Here is a 19,654-nt window from a genome sequence, read left to right as displayed (position 1 = left end):
TTTTCTTTAAATTTAACAGTTCAATTTTAACACTCTTTCCATTAGGTTTAATAGGAAATGATATCAAGTCCCTTGATTCCATCATCAATCCTCCTATTGCTAAGTAAGTACTGTCATTGATATTGTCTTTTTCCATAGGCTGCCATGAAAAGTTACAGGTTTTTCACACAGGCTTAATTCAGCATTTAGTGAATGCTCTAATTTCTGTAACTTCCTGCCCTAGCTAATTAACTATAAATAGATATTGGTATGTATCTTAAAAGCTATTTTGTGTCTCAATTCAATGCTAAAAATTTTTAATGTAGCAACAGCACACTTTTCATAGAAGTAAATATAAGACAGTCACAAAATTGTAGTTAGCTCTTTTGTTACTTAGCTGTTTTGTCAGAGTAATGTGATAGTGATGTTTTCCATTTTTCTAGTTTTTACACCATTATATAAATTGTTGAAATACCAACCAGCTTTGAAATTTGTGCAGCATAGATATTTTGGTTTTACAATTTTAGTAATGTCCACCTTATAATACACGTCTTTTTTTAATTTTTCCCCTTTTAAACAGAATCCGTAATATTGGAATTATGGCTCATATTGATGCAGGAAAAACTACCACCACAGAAAGAATATTGTATTATTCTGGATACACAAGATCACTGGGAGGTTAGAATGGATTCCTCCTCTCACCCTTCCCCCCCATTAGAAAAAACATCAATGGAAATTTTTTTTTTTTTTTTTTTTTTTTTTTTTTTTTGCAGTTCACGGGTCTCTCACCGTTGTGGCCTCTCCCGTTGCGGAGCACAGGCTCCAGACGCGCAGGCTCAGCAGCCATGACTCACGGGCCCAGCCGTTCCACGGCATGTGGGATCTTCCCGGACTGGGGCACAAACCCGTGTCCCCTGCATCAGCAGGTGGACCCTCAACCACTGCGCCACCAGGGAAAGCCGGAAAATATTTTGATTAAGAAGTCAACCTAGAGACCTTGAGTATGGCATGGAGGCACTGCTGTCTAAACCACAGCATAAAGTTAAGGTAGTTACAGTACTCACCAAAGGGTCTTTTTAGGTTCAATCAAACAATCAGACTCACAAGACTGTCTTGGGCTATAATTGGCACTGGTCTACTCAGAAAGCTGTGAGACAGGAAACATAGCTTACCAGCAGACCAGCAATAAATGTTTCTTTCTATAGAAGTTCTTATAGCAGTCCACATAGCTATGTGGGAACTGTCTTCTTTGGCCACCCCAAAACGATAGCTTAGTTGCAAGGTAACAAGATTCACAGGAGCCACCCTAGCTTAGAAGACTCATGCCCCGTAGGAACGAGCATCTCTTGTTACAGCTCCATAGGTCATCTTCCTGGTTTCCCACAAGGGGCATGCCATACCCCACTCAGGGAAGCCTAAAGCTATGTATCTTCAGCAGGTATTTATAATTCATTATTAATTCTTCCCAGGTCAGATGTAGTTTACCAGTCAGAAATTATTTTTTCCATAAGTGTGTTGTTGCCTAGCAATGCAGTTGGCATACTTGTTTTCTGGGCTGTAGGAGAAGAGAGCCAGAAAGTTAACCAGAGGTCAAATTCCCATGCAGAACAAGAAAAGATTTCGTTAATCCTTAACCCCCAGTAATAGTATAATTTACCTAAGTTTTGAATTTACTTTTTTATTATAGTATGTCAAAAAGTGTGGTTCTCTTTTTTTTCTTTAATTTTATTTATTTTATTATTTATTTGGTTGTGCTGGGTCTTAGTTGCGGTAGGCGGGCTCCTTAGTTGCAGCTTACCGGCTCCTTAGTTGTGGCAGATGGGCTCCTTAGTTGTCGCATGGGAACTCTTAGTTGCAGCATGCATGTGGGATCTAGTTCCCTGACCAGAGTTTGAACCCGGGCCCCCTGCATTGGGAGCATGGAGTCTTAACCCATGCACCACCAGGGAAGTCCCAAAACTGTGGTTCTTGACCAGGCATGCACATTTAATGCCCATGTATCTTTTAAAGATTTTGTTTTGTTTTGTTTTTAAATAACAGTGCCCTAGCTCCACTCTGAAAATTAAGATTCAGCATATCTGTGTATGGCCTGGATGTCTGTATTTTTGCATCACGTATTTTGAAACTTGTATTTGACTCACACACACTTATGATTGTTATATTTCTCTGATGAATCAATCCTTTTATCATTATGAAGTGCCTTTCTTTATCTCTGGTGAAACAGTTTGTTTTGAAATGTGACATGGAGGTCATCAGGTCCATAATACCAGAAGTAGAAATTAATGTCTTTTTCAAAAGCTCTGCAGTGATTTTGAAATGCACTCTATTGAGACCGATTTCTCTAGATCCTTGGAATTGGCTGAGACTTAATATTTATAGAGGAGAAAACCACTCGCGATTAGAATCTTCATGATGATAGGTTCCTAAAAGTATAAGCACATGAATTTCTCATAGAATTTATTGTTGTGTAAATGGGGAAATAACAGCAAAACACTGAACATTGTTAGGCTTCCTCTTTTGTATCACGGATCTGATTAGAATCCTTCCCTCATATCCCCTGAGTGTATCCTTGAGTCGAGGGTCCAGATGAGGTGGGTTCAGGCAATTTTCAAGTAAACAGTTTTTTAAAAAATTGTGTTAAAAAAGCACATAACATAAAATTTACCATCTTAACCGTAGTGTTGAGTATATTCACGTTGTTTGCAACTATTCTATAGAACTTTTTCATCTTGCAAAGCCCAAACTGTATGCCCATCGAACAACAACTCCCCATTGCCCCCTCTGCCCAGCCCCTGGAAGCCACCCTAATACTTTCTTTTTCTATGAATCTGACTTCTCTAGGAATATATATATATATATATATATATATGAGATACATATATATACACACATGTATACACACACACACACATAAACTAGATGTGTTTTGAGGTTCTTTTCTGGTTCAGGCCAGAGGCCTAGAAACTATCCAGTTTGTGGCAGAATTTGTTGATCCAAGGTTGATTTTATTAGTCATATGTGTAATCATAAAGAAATAATAGGAGAACTTCCCTGGTGGCACAGTGGTTGGGAATCTGCCTGCCAATGCAGGGAACATGGGTTTGAGCCCTGGTCCAGTAAGATCCCACATGCCGTGGGGAACTAAGCCTGTATGCTGCAACAACTGAGCCTGTGCTCTAGAGCCTGCAAGCCACAGCTACTGAGCCCACGTGACCAGAGCCCGTTCTCCACAGCAGAGAGAAGCCACTGCAATGAGAAACCCATGCACCACAACGAAGAGTAGCCCCCGCTCACCGCATCTAGAGAAAGCCCACTTGCAGCTACAAAGACCCAACACAGCCAAGAAATAAATAAATAATTTATATTTAAAAATAATAATAGGAAATAAAGATCTTTATCTTTGTGCAAATTTTTATTTTTTGAGTGTCTTAGAAACTTACTCCTTATTTAGAACCTCTGGTTAGTTATTTGGTCTTTGTCTTAATGATGCTTGTTTTCTCGGTTAGTTATATTGTGAATAACTGGCAATACTGCTACAATTCTTTAACATTGATATTTGGAGTTGCTAACAGATACATTTTTCTTGCTATTTTCCCCTCTGTTGGTGCATTTGTGTGTGTATGTATATTTATACACACATGTACACACACAAAAATGATACGGAGTAACTAGCATTTTAGAGGTTTAATGCTAACATAAGCAGTGATAGTATAAGTCCATGATAACTTGAATTTTGATTGGTAAAGATCAGCTCTTTGTCATTTCTTTTACTGAATAAGAGTAAGAGTAAAAGGCATAATTCAAGAATTTTACTGCAGAGTAATTTGAGTGACCTTTTTGGTAGTCAGGATAAATTTTATCCATGACTTTATACTATAGAAGACTTTATATTTGTATAAATAAATCCTAAAAGGAAAATTTAGTAATGAGAAAGGTTTGTAAAAGATGATTTAACTTTGGAGGAATTTTTTTCTCTACCATATTCCATATAGCTACCATTTACTGAGCTAGGTACTTTATATATATAGTCTCATTTCATTCTTAAAACAATCCAGCAAGGTTGGCTTTATTAGCCATATTTTTAAAACTAGGTTAAGTAACTTGCTCAAGATTGTAGAGAAGTGATAAAGTTGGGATTTAAATTTGGTCTGTCTGTGCTCTTATGGCATTACTCTGCCTCCTGTCAAGGCATCAGGTGTGAGGAACGTCAGATAAGGACAGGATAATGAAAGTTAAACTAGGAAAAAAAAATGAAAGAAGTATATGGTTCAGTAAAATTAAAATATTAAAAGAGTTTAATCTTCGTTATTACAGAAAAATTATTTTTATGGAAAAATTACTCATCTGAAAAATCTTTTTCTAGAATGACGATTTATTTACAGAATGATTAAGGGCTCTAAATATTAAACCAAATACTTTATGAACAGTTTTTCTTAAAGCAAATTAAATTATGTCAGGTAGATATCAAAGACCTATAAAATATACTTTTAAGCCTAACTATGTCATTTTTTTTCCTGGTTAGATGTTGATGATGGAGACACGGTGACAGATTTCATGGCTCAAGAGCGAGAACGAGGCATAACTATTCAATCAGCTGCTGTTACATTCGATTGGAAGGGGTACAGAATCAATCTAATTGATACACCAGGTATAGTGCTCTTTCAGCAATGCAGAGGCGCTGCATTATTTTGAGGCTTTTATGTTTGTGTATGTGTGGGTTTTTTTAATTGTGGTAAAATATATCATAAAATAGTCTTAACCATTTTTAAGTGTACAGTTCAGTAGTGTTAAGTATGTTTGCATTATTGTGAAATAGATCTCCAGAACTTTTTCATTTTGTTGAACTGAAACTCTATACCCATAAAACGACTTTTCTTCTTTGTCCTCTCCCCTGAGAGGACAAAGAGAGGATTCCCCTGAATCCTGGTAACCACCAATCTATTTTGTAGATCTATGAGATTGACTACTTTAGATACCTCTTATAAGTAGAATCGTACTCTATTTGTCCTTTTGTGACTGGCTTATTTCACTTAGCAAAATTTTTCAGGTTTCATCCATGTTGTAGCCTGTGACAGGATTTCCTTCCTTTTTAAGGCTGCATAGTATTCCATTGCCCATAAGTAACACATTTTGTATATATACAGAAATTTATATATATATATATATATATATATATATATATGTATATATACGCACACACCATTTATCCATTGATGGATATTTGGGTTGCTTCTGCCTCTTGGCTATTGTGAATAGTGCTGTTCTGAACATGGGGGCGTAAATATCTCTTTGAGATTATCCTTTCAATTATTCTGGGTATGTACCCAAACTGGGATTGCTGGATCACGTGGTGGTGGTGGTGGTGGTGATGGTTTAAAGATTTTAGGTGTTATATTTCTCATCTTTTTCTTAGGTCATGTGGACTTTACCTTGGAAGTTGAGCGCTGCCTAAGAGTGTTAGATGGTGCAGTGGCTGTGTTTGATGCCTCTGCTGGTGTAGAGGTAAAAAATATTGTCAAAGTAAAGTGAAGATAGAACAGCATTTTTTTAAAAAGTAGAATGCATCAGATTGATTTAACTATAACCCTTTATTTGGTAAGCTCATATAAATCCAATTATGATTAAAGGAATTTGGAATTTAATATTGAGATGTGATCTATATATGATCTCATATACTTCATAGTAAAAGGGAAAGTAAAGTTTGCTTTTCTGTGGGAAATATGAAAGTTTTGAGAACTGTGAAGAGGCTCAGATTCTTACTTTAAAGCTAACAAGTTAGTGTGCCATAGTTTTATGGATTCTGGCAGAAGACACAAGATTTCTGAGTCAGGGATGAAGGACTTTATTAATCACCAAAATAGCAATATCCAGAGTATCAGCATTTCCTTGTGTTGGTTCCTCAAGCCCTAATTCCCATAGGGTGACAAAGGGAAGTCAGGTGACAGCTGCAGTGGAACCCTGTGCTTAGAGAATGCAAGTATTTTATAATGGGCAGTAAACGTGCCTGCTCTTTGCTCTGAAGGGATACATTATCTTCCAGGGTTGTAAGCCAACCTACCTTTTGTTCTGAAGGGAGATACAATATCTTTCTAAACTGTTCGCTTTACAAACATTTTTGAAAAGATAGTCCACAATAGAGGCAGTCAGTGCCTCTCCTGACAAAACATGCAGAAATGTGAGTGACCTATGAAGGATTTTCTCCCAAAACTTAATATAAAACTCCTTGAATAAATCCTGAAAGTGGGTTTATAATAAAATTTTTGCTACTGGGGTCAGTTATGCTCTCTTTAGCTGGTACTCCATTTGTTTTATAATCTCAAGATTGGCTTTATCTTGAATATAGAACCCACATTAGTTCTTCTAATCTTAAAATTACTAAAAGTGATGCCTTAATTAAGGGATCAAAATCAATATACCCCAAAATGGGACAAATTGACACCATGGGCCTCCTGATATGATGCACTAAGAAGGATACAACATTACCTATGTTGTATTCCTGGCAAAAATGTTTGGCTCAAATCATGAGAAAAAAAACAAATCTAAATTGAAAGACATTCTGTAAAACAGCTGGTCAAGACTTTTCAGAAATTCAAAAAAAATGTTTTAACATAAGGAAAATGAACAATTCGGATTGGTGTGAAGCTGTGGAATTGTTCTAGATTAAAGGATTCTAAAGAGACAAGAAAACTAAATGTAATATATCCTCTTTGGCTGAATCCTGGATCAAAAAGAAAAAGTTACAAAGGACATCACTGGGAAAATCAGAAATTTGAATATGTAATATATATATTAAAGTATTGTGTCAACTTAAATTTTCCTGAATGTGGTCTTTGTAATTGATTATGTAGGAAAAAGTCCTTATTCTTAGGAAATACATGCTGAAGTATTTAGGATTGAAGTCTCATGGTGTCTGCAACTTGCTCTCATGGTTCAGCTCCCATCCACCCACACATACACACATGGTGTTAGTTTGGGTACTTTGATCAGTAGATGCCAAGATCGGATTAGATGTATAGGAGATTTATTGAGGGGAAATGCCTGCGAAGAATAAGGGAGAAAAGAGGGAAGTGGGAGAGGACATTCAGACCACAGGGCAGGCTGACACCTGTGAAGGAGGGGGGAAAGGATGGGGGATGGGGCAGGAAGAGTCTCAGGCTATAGTACAGTTCCAGAACGGTTTGGCTACACTCATGGGGAGTCCTCAAGCTAATGTTACCTGTTAGAGGAGCCCATGTCTTGTGGGAATAGGCCTCCATTAGTCCTTCTGCTGAGCTCAGTCATTAGCTGGAAACAGCCCCCAAGAAGGTGCACCTTGAGAATACACGGTGGTTAGATCTAGAAGGGTAACAGTTGGAGCCATCAGTTAATCATGCTCTTTATAGTAGTTCCAAGTGGCACATTTTCGCAGCCACCAGACACATAATGTTTTATATATAGAGAAAAAAGGCAAGTGTAACATGTTAATATTTGGTGAATCTAGGTGAAGAGTACGTGGATACTTATTGTACTAGTTTGAGGGGAAATAATACAGTTATTGAAAGCCCCACCTGAGGACCCCTGACAGACAGTGATATTTGCTTGATATAAAGCCTGACACTGATGTCTGAGGTTGATTATGCACGTATTATTTCTATTTCTTTGAGTCGTTTCATTTCCTAATGGTTGCATCCTTCCTGTCATTATAACTTCTTTACATAAATTTGACAATCATTCAGATTGCATTATTTACAAGATTGAAATATGCTGTAATAGGAAGTTTCTGAATTTGTGATACAGGAGGCTACTGTTTGCTAAAACAGTAGATGGACTTTTAGCTGGCAGGTGGGGTGATGGGAATTTTTGTTTTATTTTTTAATATGTTTATTTCTTGGGAAATTTATAGTATATATCACCCCACCCCCACATAAAAATTAGTTTGGAGTGGATCATAGTGTTAAGCTAAATCCATATACCTTCTAGAGGGAAAATAAAGTATTATCTTAACAACTTTGGCATGGGTGGAGGGGGTGGTAGGTAACAATTTCTTGGAGAAGACTCAAGAAGCATAAAACAAAAAGTTGATTAATTGGACCTCTTCAAAATTATGTGCTTGAAACTTAAAAAAAAAGGCAAGCCTTAGACTTTGAGAAAATTTATAATGTTAGATAAAATATTATATGAATGTTAAACTTCCAGAGTGCAATAACAGTTGATTATGTAGAGAATATTATTGTCTTAGGGAGTATGTGCTGAAATTTTCACAGTACATGTATATGACCAAGACTTGTATCCAGAATATATGAAGAACTGCATATCAGTAATAAACACTTAACAACCCAATTTAAAAAAAAAAGACAAAGGACTTGAATGGGTACTTCACTAAAGAAGACATGTGAATGACCAGTAAGCACATGAAAAGATGTTCAGTCTCATTGGTCATTAGGGAAATGCAAATTAAAATAACAGAGACCATTTCATACCCACAAGAATGGCTACAATTAAAAAGAATGATAGCAAATCGTGGTTGAGGATGTGGAGTAACTGGAACTCTTATACATTGTTGGTGGGACTGTAAAATATTATAACCATTTTGGAAGACTATTTGGCAGTTTCTTATAAAGGTAAATATACACTTGTCCTATAACCCAGCAGGTCTACTCCTCCATCTTTATCCAAGGGAATGAAAACATTTGTTCACCAAAGATTTGTTCAGAATGTTTATAGCAGCTAAATTCATAACAGTCCCAAGTTAGAAACAACACAAGTGCACATCCACATGTGGATAGAAAAACTAGTACATTTATACAAAGGAATTTAGCAGTAAAACTGAACCAGTATGCCCAACTACATGAATGAATGTCAAAAACATTATGTTGGGTGAAAGAAGCCATGCTATTTATATGAGGTTCAATAATAGGTAGAATGACTCTATGGTGGCAGAAATCAGAACTGGTTGCTATAGGGGGAGGGACATAAAAATCTCTAAGGTTCTATATGTTCTTTCTCTTTATTGGGGTAATAGTTAATACAAGTATATGCATTTATTAAAATTCATTGAACTATAAACTGTAAATCTGTATTGACCCTCGAATAACATGGGTTTAAACTTCATGGGTTCACTTATATATGGATTTTTTCCACTAAATACGGGCTTCAGAACTATGTAATCCATGGTTGGTTGAATCTGCAGATGCGGAACAGCACATAGGGAGAGCCAGCTGTAAAGTTATAAGTGGTTTTTGACTTTGCAGAGGTTGGTGCCCCTAGTCCCTATACTGTTCAAGGGTCAACTGTATTTTATTGTATATAAATTTTACTTAATAAAACAAATGACAAACTGGCTTCTGTTTTAACAGTGTCAGCACATTAGGCTTTTAATGCTCTGCTTCAGGGCTATTAGACTCTACTAGGCAAACTGTTTATATTTAACATGTACAGAAAGTAGAATTAAAAGAAGCCAAATATTTAAAATTACTTGTTTAACCGCAACAAAAAAGCCAAATAGAAAAGCATATGAGATTTGTAACTTAGAATTACAGGTATTGGCTTCCTTTTCCCCCCTTAAATCCTCTTCAGTTTATAAGAACGTTCAGACATTCACAGTAAAAATACACGATTTTTATCATAGTGGTGTTTTATAGTACATTCCTATTTGTTCTTTTTACATCACAACTGTCTGAATTAATTAAGGCAAAAGTCCATATTTCACAGATCAGAAAACTGATGAGTTCAGTATTGTTTGACGTTACTAAGTAAGGTGAAGACAAACAAAAAGTAGGTCTTGTAATTCTTGGTTAAGTCCTCTTTCTGTGACTCCCAGTACTTCCCAGTTGTTATTCCCTTTGTGTTGCAACCTAGTTCACCCAAAGTATTCTCAGTTTGAAGCATAATCTTCAGTCATGCGTGATCATTTTCTTAACTGTTTTAACCTGATAGCATAAGAGTGGGTCTAGAGGTATGTGTGCAATGGCGCTAATTCTATGCTAGAATAGGGCCCAATTCTATGTTATAAGAGTCTTAGGTCTGCTTATTCCATGTGTAGTAACATAGTTATTTTTGTCAAATATGGGTTTATTTCCTTATCTTTGCTCTAGGCACAAACTCTTACAGTATGGAGGCAAGCTGATAAACACAAGATACCTCGAATCTGTTTTTTAAACAAGATGGACAAAACTGGAGCAAGGTATTTAACGTGTGTTTCTTTGGCTTATCTAAGTAAGAATATGATTTGAGCTTTTAATGCACTATAACTTAAATTTATAAACAGCTGTTCCCTATAAAGTGTAAATATTCCATGGAATCCCAATTCAATCCCATTTTAAAAAAATTTCAGAGCAGTTGATTCATAGGTAAAGTAACAATGTGGGATTAATAGAGAGCTGATAGACGATGAATCGTTCTGATTCTAATGTAGAGAGGCTTTGTCCTGTTTTCTCGGCTCCTGACAGAGTGATGTCTTGCTGATTCCATTGCTTCTATTTAGAGCTGTATGGTCGAGTCCTTGTATTGCTGAATGTTACGGTGCTCCCTGTCATTGCTAATGGGGGAGGGAAGAGAATTGTTTCTTGTAGTTGCTTCAGAGAATGATGTTCTTCCTTGTCCCCGGTTTTCTTTAGCTAATGGGCAAAATGCTCTCAGTGAAAGGAAACTAGGAGAGGAGAATGTAGATGTTTTGAGACCTGCATATAGGGCAAAAGAGTTAATGCTGAGATGTAGTGGTAATACTGCAGACTTACAGAGTGGTAATCCAAAATGGATACGTTGTTCTGATCACAGAATTCAGACAATCAAGAATATATGAAGGATTTGGAGAAAATGTGAAAGGGCAAGAATTAAGAATTAAAGGATGCTGGGGAAATGTGAAACGGAGAGATTCTGATCTGTGGTATGAGAGTGGCAATAAGAAAACATAAACCGTGTCTCTCCTGATATCACACAGTATGCTTTGTATTTCTGTAACTCTCTACAGTAATTGTAAGGCTGCTGGTTTAGAGGACTTTTGTCTTGATTAGTAAAAGCACAGCAACCTTCAAAATGTGCTAGGCTTAGGTTCTGACCCTTTTCTGTTTGGAGTTCCTTGAGGTTGAGGGAAATACTGCCTATACTGACTGACAGCACCTGTGATGATGGGGAAAGAGATGACTGGATACTAGGCTGCTTCTTAAAGACATTGGGACCAGAATGATCAGCCTGCGTGCCAAAGATGTGTCATGCGTTCCATAGGTAGCCAGCCCTAGTGTTAGCACAGAAATGAACAGCATAGCATATGATACGAAGAATGCCTAAGATAAAAGTGTAGAAAAATTAGTCAGGCTGGCTCTTGGAAGAAAGTGGGTAGTCGTGTGATAACAAATATAACTGTTAGAAGAAAGAATCTTTGACTTGTAATCACAAATCTTGCATTTGAATCTTAACTCCAGTTTATTATGTGTGACCTTGATCAAGTCACTTAACCTCAAACTTTAGTTAAATGAAGCTCACAATAATAATAATACCCTAAATACCTGTGTGGCAGAACTATGGTAGATACTCAATCACTGTTATCTGAAATTAATGTTAAAAGATTAGACAAGATGTTGTCCTGTGGAAAACTGTTAAATGGTGAACGTTAGGAAAAATTTAGGGTTATAATTTTAGAGTACATTCTTAAATCCTGTTTTAAGTATCTTAACATTTTAAATTATTTTACTTTCTACAGTTTTAACTATGCAGTTGAAAGCATCAGAGAGAAGTTAAAGGCAAAGCCTTTGCTTTTACAGGTTGGTTGATTAATATTTGGTTTATTAATATGAACAGATCCTTCTCAGTTTCCTCATCAGTGTATTTTATTGTGGCATATTATATACATTTTTGAAGCTATCGCAAATCCTTTTGGAAGGAGTTAGGATATAAATAAAAATAGGTATAGATTATGGCAATAATGATAAGAAACATTTGGCGGGGGATGGGGAAAGATAAGTTCTATCACTAGTGCAGTTCTAATTGAGTTCTAGTGATCATTTAACAAAATGTTAATCTCACTCTGACTTACAGTTACCAATTGGTGAAGGCAAAACTTTCAAAGGAGTGGTGGATGTAGTAAGTAAAGAAAAACTTCTTTGGAATCCCAATTCAGACGATGGAAAAGACTTTGAGAGAAAACCCCTCTTGGAAATGAGTGATCCTGAATTGCTGAAGGAGATAACGGAAGCAAGGAATGCCTTAATTGAACAAGTAAAATAAATACTTTGAGCTTAAAATTGTGTAAATATTTAGAAACTTTAAAAACTATTTATTGTGAAATTTCATCTAAAATTACATATGGAATATGTAAAGTGTAATACAGTGAACTTTGATATATATTCTGGAAGCATAATTGGAATTAGTTATTTAAACTTCACAGTAGCACCATAGGATAAGTACTAGTATTATCTCCACGAGTAACCAAGACAAAGAGAGGTGATGTAACTTGACCAAAGTTTTTTTGAACAAGTTTGTAAGTAGTGGAGCCATTTCCAGACAGTTTGATTCCAGAAGCTATGCTTAACCATCATATTTGCTGCTTTTTGGAAAGATGGTTGGGTACATTTCTGCTATAGTTTGCTGTTAAAAATGTGGTTTTCTCACCAAGTTTGAATGTTTTGCTCCCTTTTACTATTATAAACTTTTGAAACTCTTGTTAATTTTATTGTCAGTTGAATTCTCCTGTCATATAAGCAGATGATTATGAAATGAACATGAATTAGATAATTACATTTTTACTATTGAAATGATACCACTACCCCCTCAACTTAAATTTATTCCCTCAGTGAAGGATTATAAACAAGTTCAGTCCTTTTACTTTGAATGTCTTGGAGATCTGGTGAACATTCAAAATATTAGAGGATTACCAAATGAATCTCTTTTTTATGAACTAAGACACGCCCCCCCCAAATCTATTTAAAAACAGCAATTCATTGTATATATTATCACTGGCTATCAGCTGTGAATTTTTTATTTCTTTTGAGCGCTCTGAGTAGGTAACACACTTTATTGAGGTGCTCTGTCTGGCTCTGGCTTCCCATGAGTTTAGGAAACTCATGAGAGCGTGTCTTCAATTTTCAATCTCCTTTCCTTTGAAAGAAAAACTCCTTATCTCTTTAGAAGATGTGAAGAGTTCCTTGGCCTGGATAAAGTTAGATCATGTAGCTGTCTTGAAATATTTGGGTAATGAATATTTATGGTGTATAGACTTAAGTTAATAGTTGTGATGATGAATGCAAGTTACAGAGCTAAAGCATTTCTTTATAGGTTGCAGATTTGGATGATGAATTTGCTGACTTGGTTTTAGGAGAATTTAGTGAGAATTTTGATTTGCTACCAGCTGAAAAGGTAAATTTTATTATTCATTTACTTTGATCAAGTTTTACTAATTGGATGTGGTTTGATTACTCTATTGTAGGTGGGGTTTTTTTTTTCAACTTTGCATATCATTAGAAAATGCGGACTTAAAAATTAGGAGAACACTGTTAAAAATTAGAAGACATTGTTCATTTACTGCAGCCTTTTCCCTTCATTGTGATCATTTCACTAAGTAGTATTAGGGAAATCACAGATAGAATTTTTTTTTTGATCTACTGGTCTTTCGGACTACTATAATGGTCATTTTTCTCAGAACATTTTTTCTGAATCTGTTTTAATTGTTAGTGGAAACTTATTCCAGGTCTTCCCTTTTTTTGGTTTTCTTTTGAAATATATTAAACCAGAGAATGGGCCAGTAAAATACTGGTAGTATTTGAATTATGACAGATTTATTCAAGGCATTTTTTATTTTTTCTGCCAGGAACCTTCCCCCATGAAAAGTGTTTTTAAGTGGTAGTGTTTTAAGTGGGCTCCAGGATGAACCCAGCAAATTCACTTGGTTATTTTTCATGAAAAGAAGTAAAGAAAAACACAAGATCTGTAGATTAATTTTGAGCCATTTGAAGTTATAGGTGAAAAAAATTATTTCTTTTCTTTTGAATGAAATGCTGTAAGTTTGAATTTTTTTCTTGTTTAGTATTCGAATGCTTAAATGTGTTTATTGTGCCCAATAGTCACATAAAATGATTTCTGCTTTCAAAGAGCTTACAATCTAAAATTAAATTGACCCACCGTTTCTCTTATCAATAGCTTGCAAGCACACCTAAGCTTTTCTTGGTTTTTGAGGTCTTTTAAAAATTGTTTCTACTTTGATACTTCATCTTCCTTTGGATTTTATTTAATGTGGATTTAATTTATTAAATTAACTCATTTAACTTTCTAACTCATTTATATTTCTAATTTCTAACTAGTTCCTCTAGTAGACTATCGAGGTTAAATTGCAAGTATATTAATTCACTTATTCAAGAAATATTTTTATGCATCTACTTTATTTTAAGTACTTTTCTAGTTTCTTGTGATTTACAGTATCTTTATGGGACTTACTATAATGCTTATATAGATTTTTACATTCTAGTGAATGGGGAGACCAATAATAAACTAATAAATATATATCTAATATACCAGGTAGTGATTAATGTTATTTACAATGAAAAATAAAGAAGAATGAGGCCATAAAGAAAGATGGAAGTGTGCTGAGGAATAATATTTTACATGGTTGGTTAGGGAAGGCATCTAATTCTGGGATATTTCGGTCGAGACCAGAATACTACACATAAAACATTTATATCTCTGCTTTACAGCTACAAACTGCAGTACACAGAGTAACACTGGCTCAGACAGCAGTGCCTGTGCTTTGTGGAAGTGCCCTGAAAAACAAAGGGGTCCAGCCCTTGTTAGATGCTATTACTATGTACTTGCCTTCACCTGAAGAACGCAACTATGAATTTCTGTAAGTATGCAAGTGCATGGATTAAAATCGTATAGCCTTGAAAAGACAGGTAGACAAATAGGTCATGTTTCACAGAGAGTAGTTGAATCACAGTTTTTGAATAACATTGGTGAAGAATATTATTCTAAATAATATAATATAGAGCCATAGTAATTTTTACTTGGAAGGGGTATTTGTCATCATCTCTTGTAACCTGCTGTGTTTACAGATGGAGCTAAATAAGAATTTATGGCTTTTTTGCTGTGTAAAAGTATAAGTGTTGACCCTGCCATCTTAGTTAAAAAAAAAAAAAGTAGTATACTGGGGGTGTTTGATAAATATTCTAGAGATACATTTATATTTATTCTGGATTTCAAGATTTTTCATAATATTTTGTGACTGTAAGGAAAGGTCCATTGTTTTATTCCTTGTGTCACTAACAGCTTTGTCCTTCGTAATAAATCCTCTAAAATCTGAGTGAGTTTTGTGCCAAATGGCAGACAGAGGTGAACTTTGATCCTATTAACTAGGACCTGAGTCACTTTTCATCTCTCTCAACTGGAGAGGCATTATGGGGATGTGCTGATGAGCATAGACTGTGTACTGCCTGGATTTAAATCTCAGGTCTTCCAAGTTGCTTTAACCTCTCATCTATAAGATTCAGAGAATAGGACTTACCTCATAGGATTGTTACAAGAATCAAATGAGCTATATTTATAAAGCACATAAAACAGTGCCTAGTATATGATCAACTCTATATATAAGGATTTGTTAAATTAAAATTTGGAGGGAACAGGAATAAGATTAGAGAAGTTTAATAATAGAAGTGTCTAACCTACTTTGAATCATGGACTCCTTTGAAACTAATGAAAATATGGAGAAATATTTCCTCAGAAAAATGTACCTATGTGCAAAGTGTGGCAATTTGAGAGGGATACAAACTTTCTGAAACCTAGTAATGAACCCCAATTTAAGGACATCATTCTGTAAGTGTTTGCTGTGTAGACAAGTTCAAGTTTATAGTGTAGGTTTATATGGCTATGAGCTGAAGAAAAGTGGAAGGAGAGAGTGAAAGCAGTAATTAGGAAGTACCTATTTGTTTACCCTGTATGGGGTTTTAAGAAGTGGTGTGATGTTCCTAGGTATATTTTTTGAGGAGGGAAATCTAGGCAAGAATTATTTGCTAATAGAGGTAATATTTGGAAGAAAATCCATTGTTTTTGGTTTTGAGGAATTAATGGTACGATCTCCAATGAATAATTTAGTCCGGTGGAGGAAGAGAGGTATATAATACATTATTTAATTGGCCTTGGTAGCTAAACTAGAAGATACGAGGAGACTTTGGAGGACATCAAGGTTAGGTTTGTGCAGTGATTCTGATCTGATCTGTATAGATATATAGGAATTGTATTTTAAAGTGGCTTTTCTGGAACTTCTCCTTAATTTTATAGGCAGTGGTATAAGGGTGACTTATGTGCCCTGGCATTTAAAGTTCTTCATGACAAGCAGCGAGGCCCACTGGTATTTTTGCGCATTTACTCAGGCATGATAAAACCCCAATTGGCCATCCATAATATTAATGGAAACTGCACGTAAGTAGAAGCCTAGGTTATTTTCTAAAACTTCACTCATTTCTTTAAATATACTTTTACTAATATAAATCATGGTTTTACAGGGAGAGAATAAGTCGTCTGCTTTTGCCATTTGCTGACCAGCATGTAGAAATCCCTTCACTGACTGCTGGTAACATTGCTTTGACTGTTGGGCTTAAACACGTAAGTGACCAAATCGTTTCTCTAGGAAATAACAGCTTAAATGTTTAATTAAAAGTAGGTATTTTGTAATAGCAAAAGCCCATAGACAATCCAAAAGCTATCAGTAGTGGAATAATGAATATTGTAGTATATTCATCAACATAGTTGAATCTCGAACATTTAATAGAAAAGTAAATTACAGAAGACTATGAACAGTATGGATTGTATTCATATAAAGTTTAAATCCAAGTAAAATAAATACACTATGGATATATACTTATGTTTTAAGTTTATGTAAAATAATGTTATTTTCATTGTTTTTTTTCCTATCTTGATTATTGCAGACAATTAAATCTAACTTTATAACTGATCAGGTTAAAAAGTGAAGATATTTTGCCAATGAAGGCTCTGTAAGGGCAAGGATTTTTGTCTCTTTCGTTCTTTTGTCTCTTGTTCAACGATAAATTTGTTTTACCAAATGAGTTTTAAATGTATTTTTTGTGTGTATGAATGTTTTATTGTTAGAATTTATTACAGCAATATTTTGGACAGAATTCTTCTACAACTTAAATTAGCTTTACCAATGCAGAGTTATAATGAGCTTAATGAATTTGTCTCTCTTTTAAGTTCTGATGAAGGGGAAGTGCTACCTTAAAATTTTTCTTCGGTTTTCCTGGTCCTTAGTGGAAGCTGAGTGCTTGCCAATAGCCTGTTTTGTCCCAAGGCATCTTCTTTGCTTGCAGACTGCCACTGGTGACACCATTGTCTCCTCCAAGTCCAGTGCATTAGCTGCATGTCGTCGAGCAGAAAGGGAGGGAGAAAAGAAGCATAGACAAAACAATGAAGCAGAGAGGCTTTTGTTGGCTGGGGTGGAGATTCCAGAACCTGTTTTCTTCTGTATCATAGAACCTCCATCAGTGGCTAAGCAGCCAGGTACAAATAATCTTGGTGCATCAATTAATTAGTGCTCTGATAATTTAGATAAAATTTTAACCTCAAAAGGTTTCTTAGGTCACTGAGTTCAATTTTATGAACATTTATTGGTAAGTATTTCTTATGATTGGTCTAGTTTTTAAATTTGTTTTGATTTTTACAAACTTTATTTTTTTTCTAGAACTCAGTGAAGATATTTATATACTATGTTTAATGTCACTTGACCTTTTTGAGTGATAAATAGTTTGTTCTTTAGCATATTGGCTCAGAATACTTCAGTGTTTTCTCATTACTTATAGCAGAAACCCAAACTCCTTAGTATAGTATATAGTAAAGCTCATGATTCCAGCTGTCATTTCTTGTTAGATTTGGTTACATAGAGCATAAAACCCCCAAATAGCAGTTGCTTTAATGACAAAAGTTCACTTCTTTCTCTTATAAAATATGTCTTGAATTGGTAGCCCAGGGTTCAAGGATGACTCCACACGTCATCAGGCACCCAAGCTCCAGTCTTTCCATCCCGCTTCTTAAAATTTCCTTATAGCTACATTTAAAGAAAGTTAAAATGGCAAAATTAATTTAGTAATATATTTTACTTAACTCAGTATATCAAAATATTATTTCAACATAATCAATATAAAAAATATTGAGATACTTTACTTTCTTTTTTCTTTTCCATGTGAAGTCTTTGAAACCTGGTATGAATTTTACACTTACAGCTAATGTTAATTCAGACTAGTAATATCTTGTACAGATGGGTTGTGGCTACCATTTGGACAGTGCAGGTCTAAAGAGGGAGCATGTGCATATCAGTTAATTGATTGTATCAAAGTATCTCTTTACTTTAGATGGCATATTTAATGCAAATAACATACAGTTGACCCTTGAACAACAAGAGGGTTGGGGTCCCAGCCCTCCACACAGTTGAAAATCCCAGTATAACTTACAGTCAGCCCTCCCTATGCTTGGGTCCTCTGATTCTGCATCCGCGTATAAGCAGACCCGCATCAGACCCATGTTGTGCAAGGGTTAGCTGTATTCTTACTTCCTCATTGGTGTGATAATTCATCATAGAGTGATCACATTAGTATCTCTTTATTCATGATGTAATTTAGCTTCCTTTTGCCAGTTTCTTATTATTGTGTTTCTAAAGTCTTTTTTGCTTTTTTTGTCAGTTCCTTAACCTTTGCAGAACATAATCAGATGATGTTACTGTCCCATTTAAACCCTTCAGTGGCTTCCCAGTGCACATCCAAACTCTTCACCATGGCCTTCAATACCTTACATGGTGTGCTCCCTGTCACACATCTCCCTCCTCATCTGATGCTACTCTTCCTTTTGTCCACCAATATCCAGCTACAGTAGCCGCCTTGTTTCTCCAATAGAAGCCATTCCTTGCACAGCCATTTCCTATATCTGGAATTCTTTTTCTTCAGGATTTTACTTGTGATGTCATTCTTCTTGGTTTGTGTCTTTATCTAAATCATCCTGGACACGTCTTTCCAGGTCACTCAATCTCAAGTAACCTCCCATCACTATGTCATCACCTTGTTTTATTCTCTACAGAACATTTCTGGCTGTTTGAAATTTTCTTTTTCAAAATTTGCTTGTTCATCTATTTTCCCACTAGAATGTATAGTACCTTATCAAAAAAAATGAAACGTAAAGATAATAGTTATTGTTTATCCTATAGATTTGGATCATGCATTGAAATGCCTTCAGCGTGAAGATCCCAGTTTGAAAGTGAAGCTAGATCCTGACTCTGGACAAGTACGCATATTATTATTTAATCCCCAGAATCTTTCAGTAAAAACATTTGTGTGTGTGAGAGTATTTAAGTGCATATATCCAAAACATTGATTGGTCTATGCCCCTGAAAGAAAAAGCCTTCTTTTTTGGTTCTCTCATAATATAAATTTCTGATTATATTTTGACTGTCAAGCTAAATTCTCCTAATTCCTCAGTATGATTATACCTTACTTATATAAACTACTTTCCAACATTTCTACCTTCCAGAAGACAGCCTTTTGTGAAATTTTGAAATAAGGTTCAACCCCAAGACAAAACCTTGAGCCTCTTATGCTAAAAAACTTATAGAAGCAGCTTTCTAAAGGGAGGATGCAAAGGTATACTTTTAATGATGATAGCACACCTAAAATGGGTGAGAAGTGATAGATTACAGCCTAACAATGTGGGAGGA

General features: G+C 35.4%; 2 protein-coding genes across 8 annotated transcripts in view; one reads left to right on the top strand and one right to left on the bottom strand.

Annotated features, from left to right (window-relative positions):
- The window catches only part of GFM2 (GTP dependent ribosome recycling factor mitochondrial 2), a 44,887-nt gene that overhangs the window by 8,915 nt on the left and 16,318 nt on the right, over positions 1-19,654 (top strand). For 4 of the 7 annotated variants that reach the window (XM_067031147.1, XM_067031148.1, XM_059062754.2 and 1 more), the window contains 12 exons: positions 46-103; positions 4,502-4,627; positions 5,393-5,481; positions 10,053-10,141; positions 11,657-11,717; positions 11,992-12,171; positions 13,228-13,308; positions 14,640-14,788; positions 16,219-16,359; positions 16,443-16,542; positions 17,265-17,454; positions 19,148-19,224. In XM_067031147.1, the coding sequence (XP_066887248.1) occupies positions 58-103; positions 4,502-4,627; positions 5,393-5,481; positions 10,053-10,141; positions 11,657-11,717; positions 11,992-12,171; positions 13,228-13,308; positions 14,640-14,788; positions 16,219-16,359; positions 16,443-16,542; positions 17,265-17,454; positions 19,148-19,224 (1,329 nt within the window). In that variant the 5' untranslated portion in view covers positions 46-57. Of the gene's footprint in view, positions 1-45; positions 104-559; positions 658-4,501; positions 4,628-5,392; positions 5,482-10,052; positions 10,142-11,656; positions 11,718-11,991; positions 12,172-13,227; positions 13,309-14,639; positions 14,789-16,218; positions 16,360-16,442; positions 16,543-17,264; positions 17,455-19,147; positions 19,225-19,654 lie in introns of all 7 variants that reach the window. The other 3 variants (XM_067031146.1, XM_059062748.2, XM_059062750.2) reach the window with 1 other exon arrangement.
- Positions 17,021-19,654, bottom strand: part of HEXB (hexosaminidase subunit beta) — an 85,067-nt gene continuing 82,433 nt past the window's right edge. The window contains exon 14 of the mRNA XM_067031151.1: positions 17,021-17,310. Within this exon, the coding sequence (XP_066887252.1) occupies positions 17,307-17,310 (4 nt within the window). The 3' untranslated portion in view covers positions 17,021-17,306. The remainder of the gene's footprint in view (positions 17,311-19,654) is intronic.

This window comes from Kogia breviceps, chromosome 4 (genome assembly GCF_026419965.1).
Source record: "Kogia breviceps isolate mKogBre1 chromosome 4, mKogBre1 haplotype 1, whole genome shotgun sequence".
Taxonomy (NCBI): domain Eukaryota; kingdom Metazoa; phylum Chordata; class Mammalia; order Artiodactyla; family Physeteridae; genus Kogia; species Kogia breviceps.
This window is presented reverse-complemented; position numbering and strand designations above follow the sequence as displayed.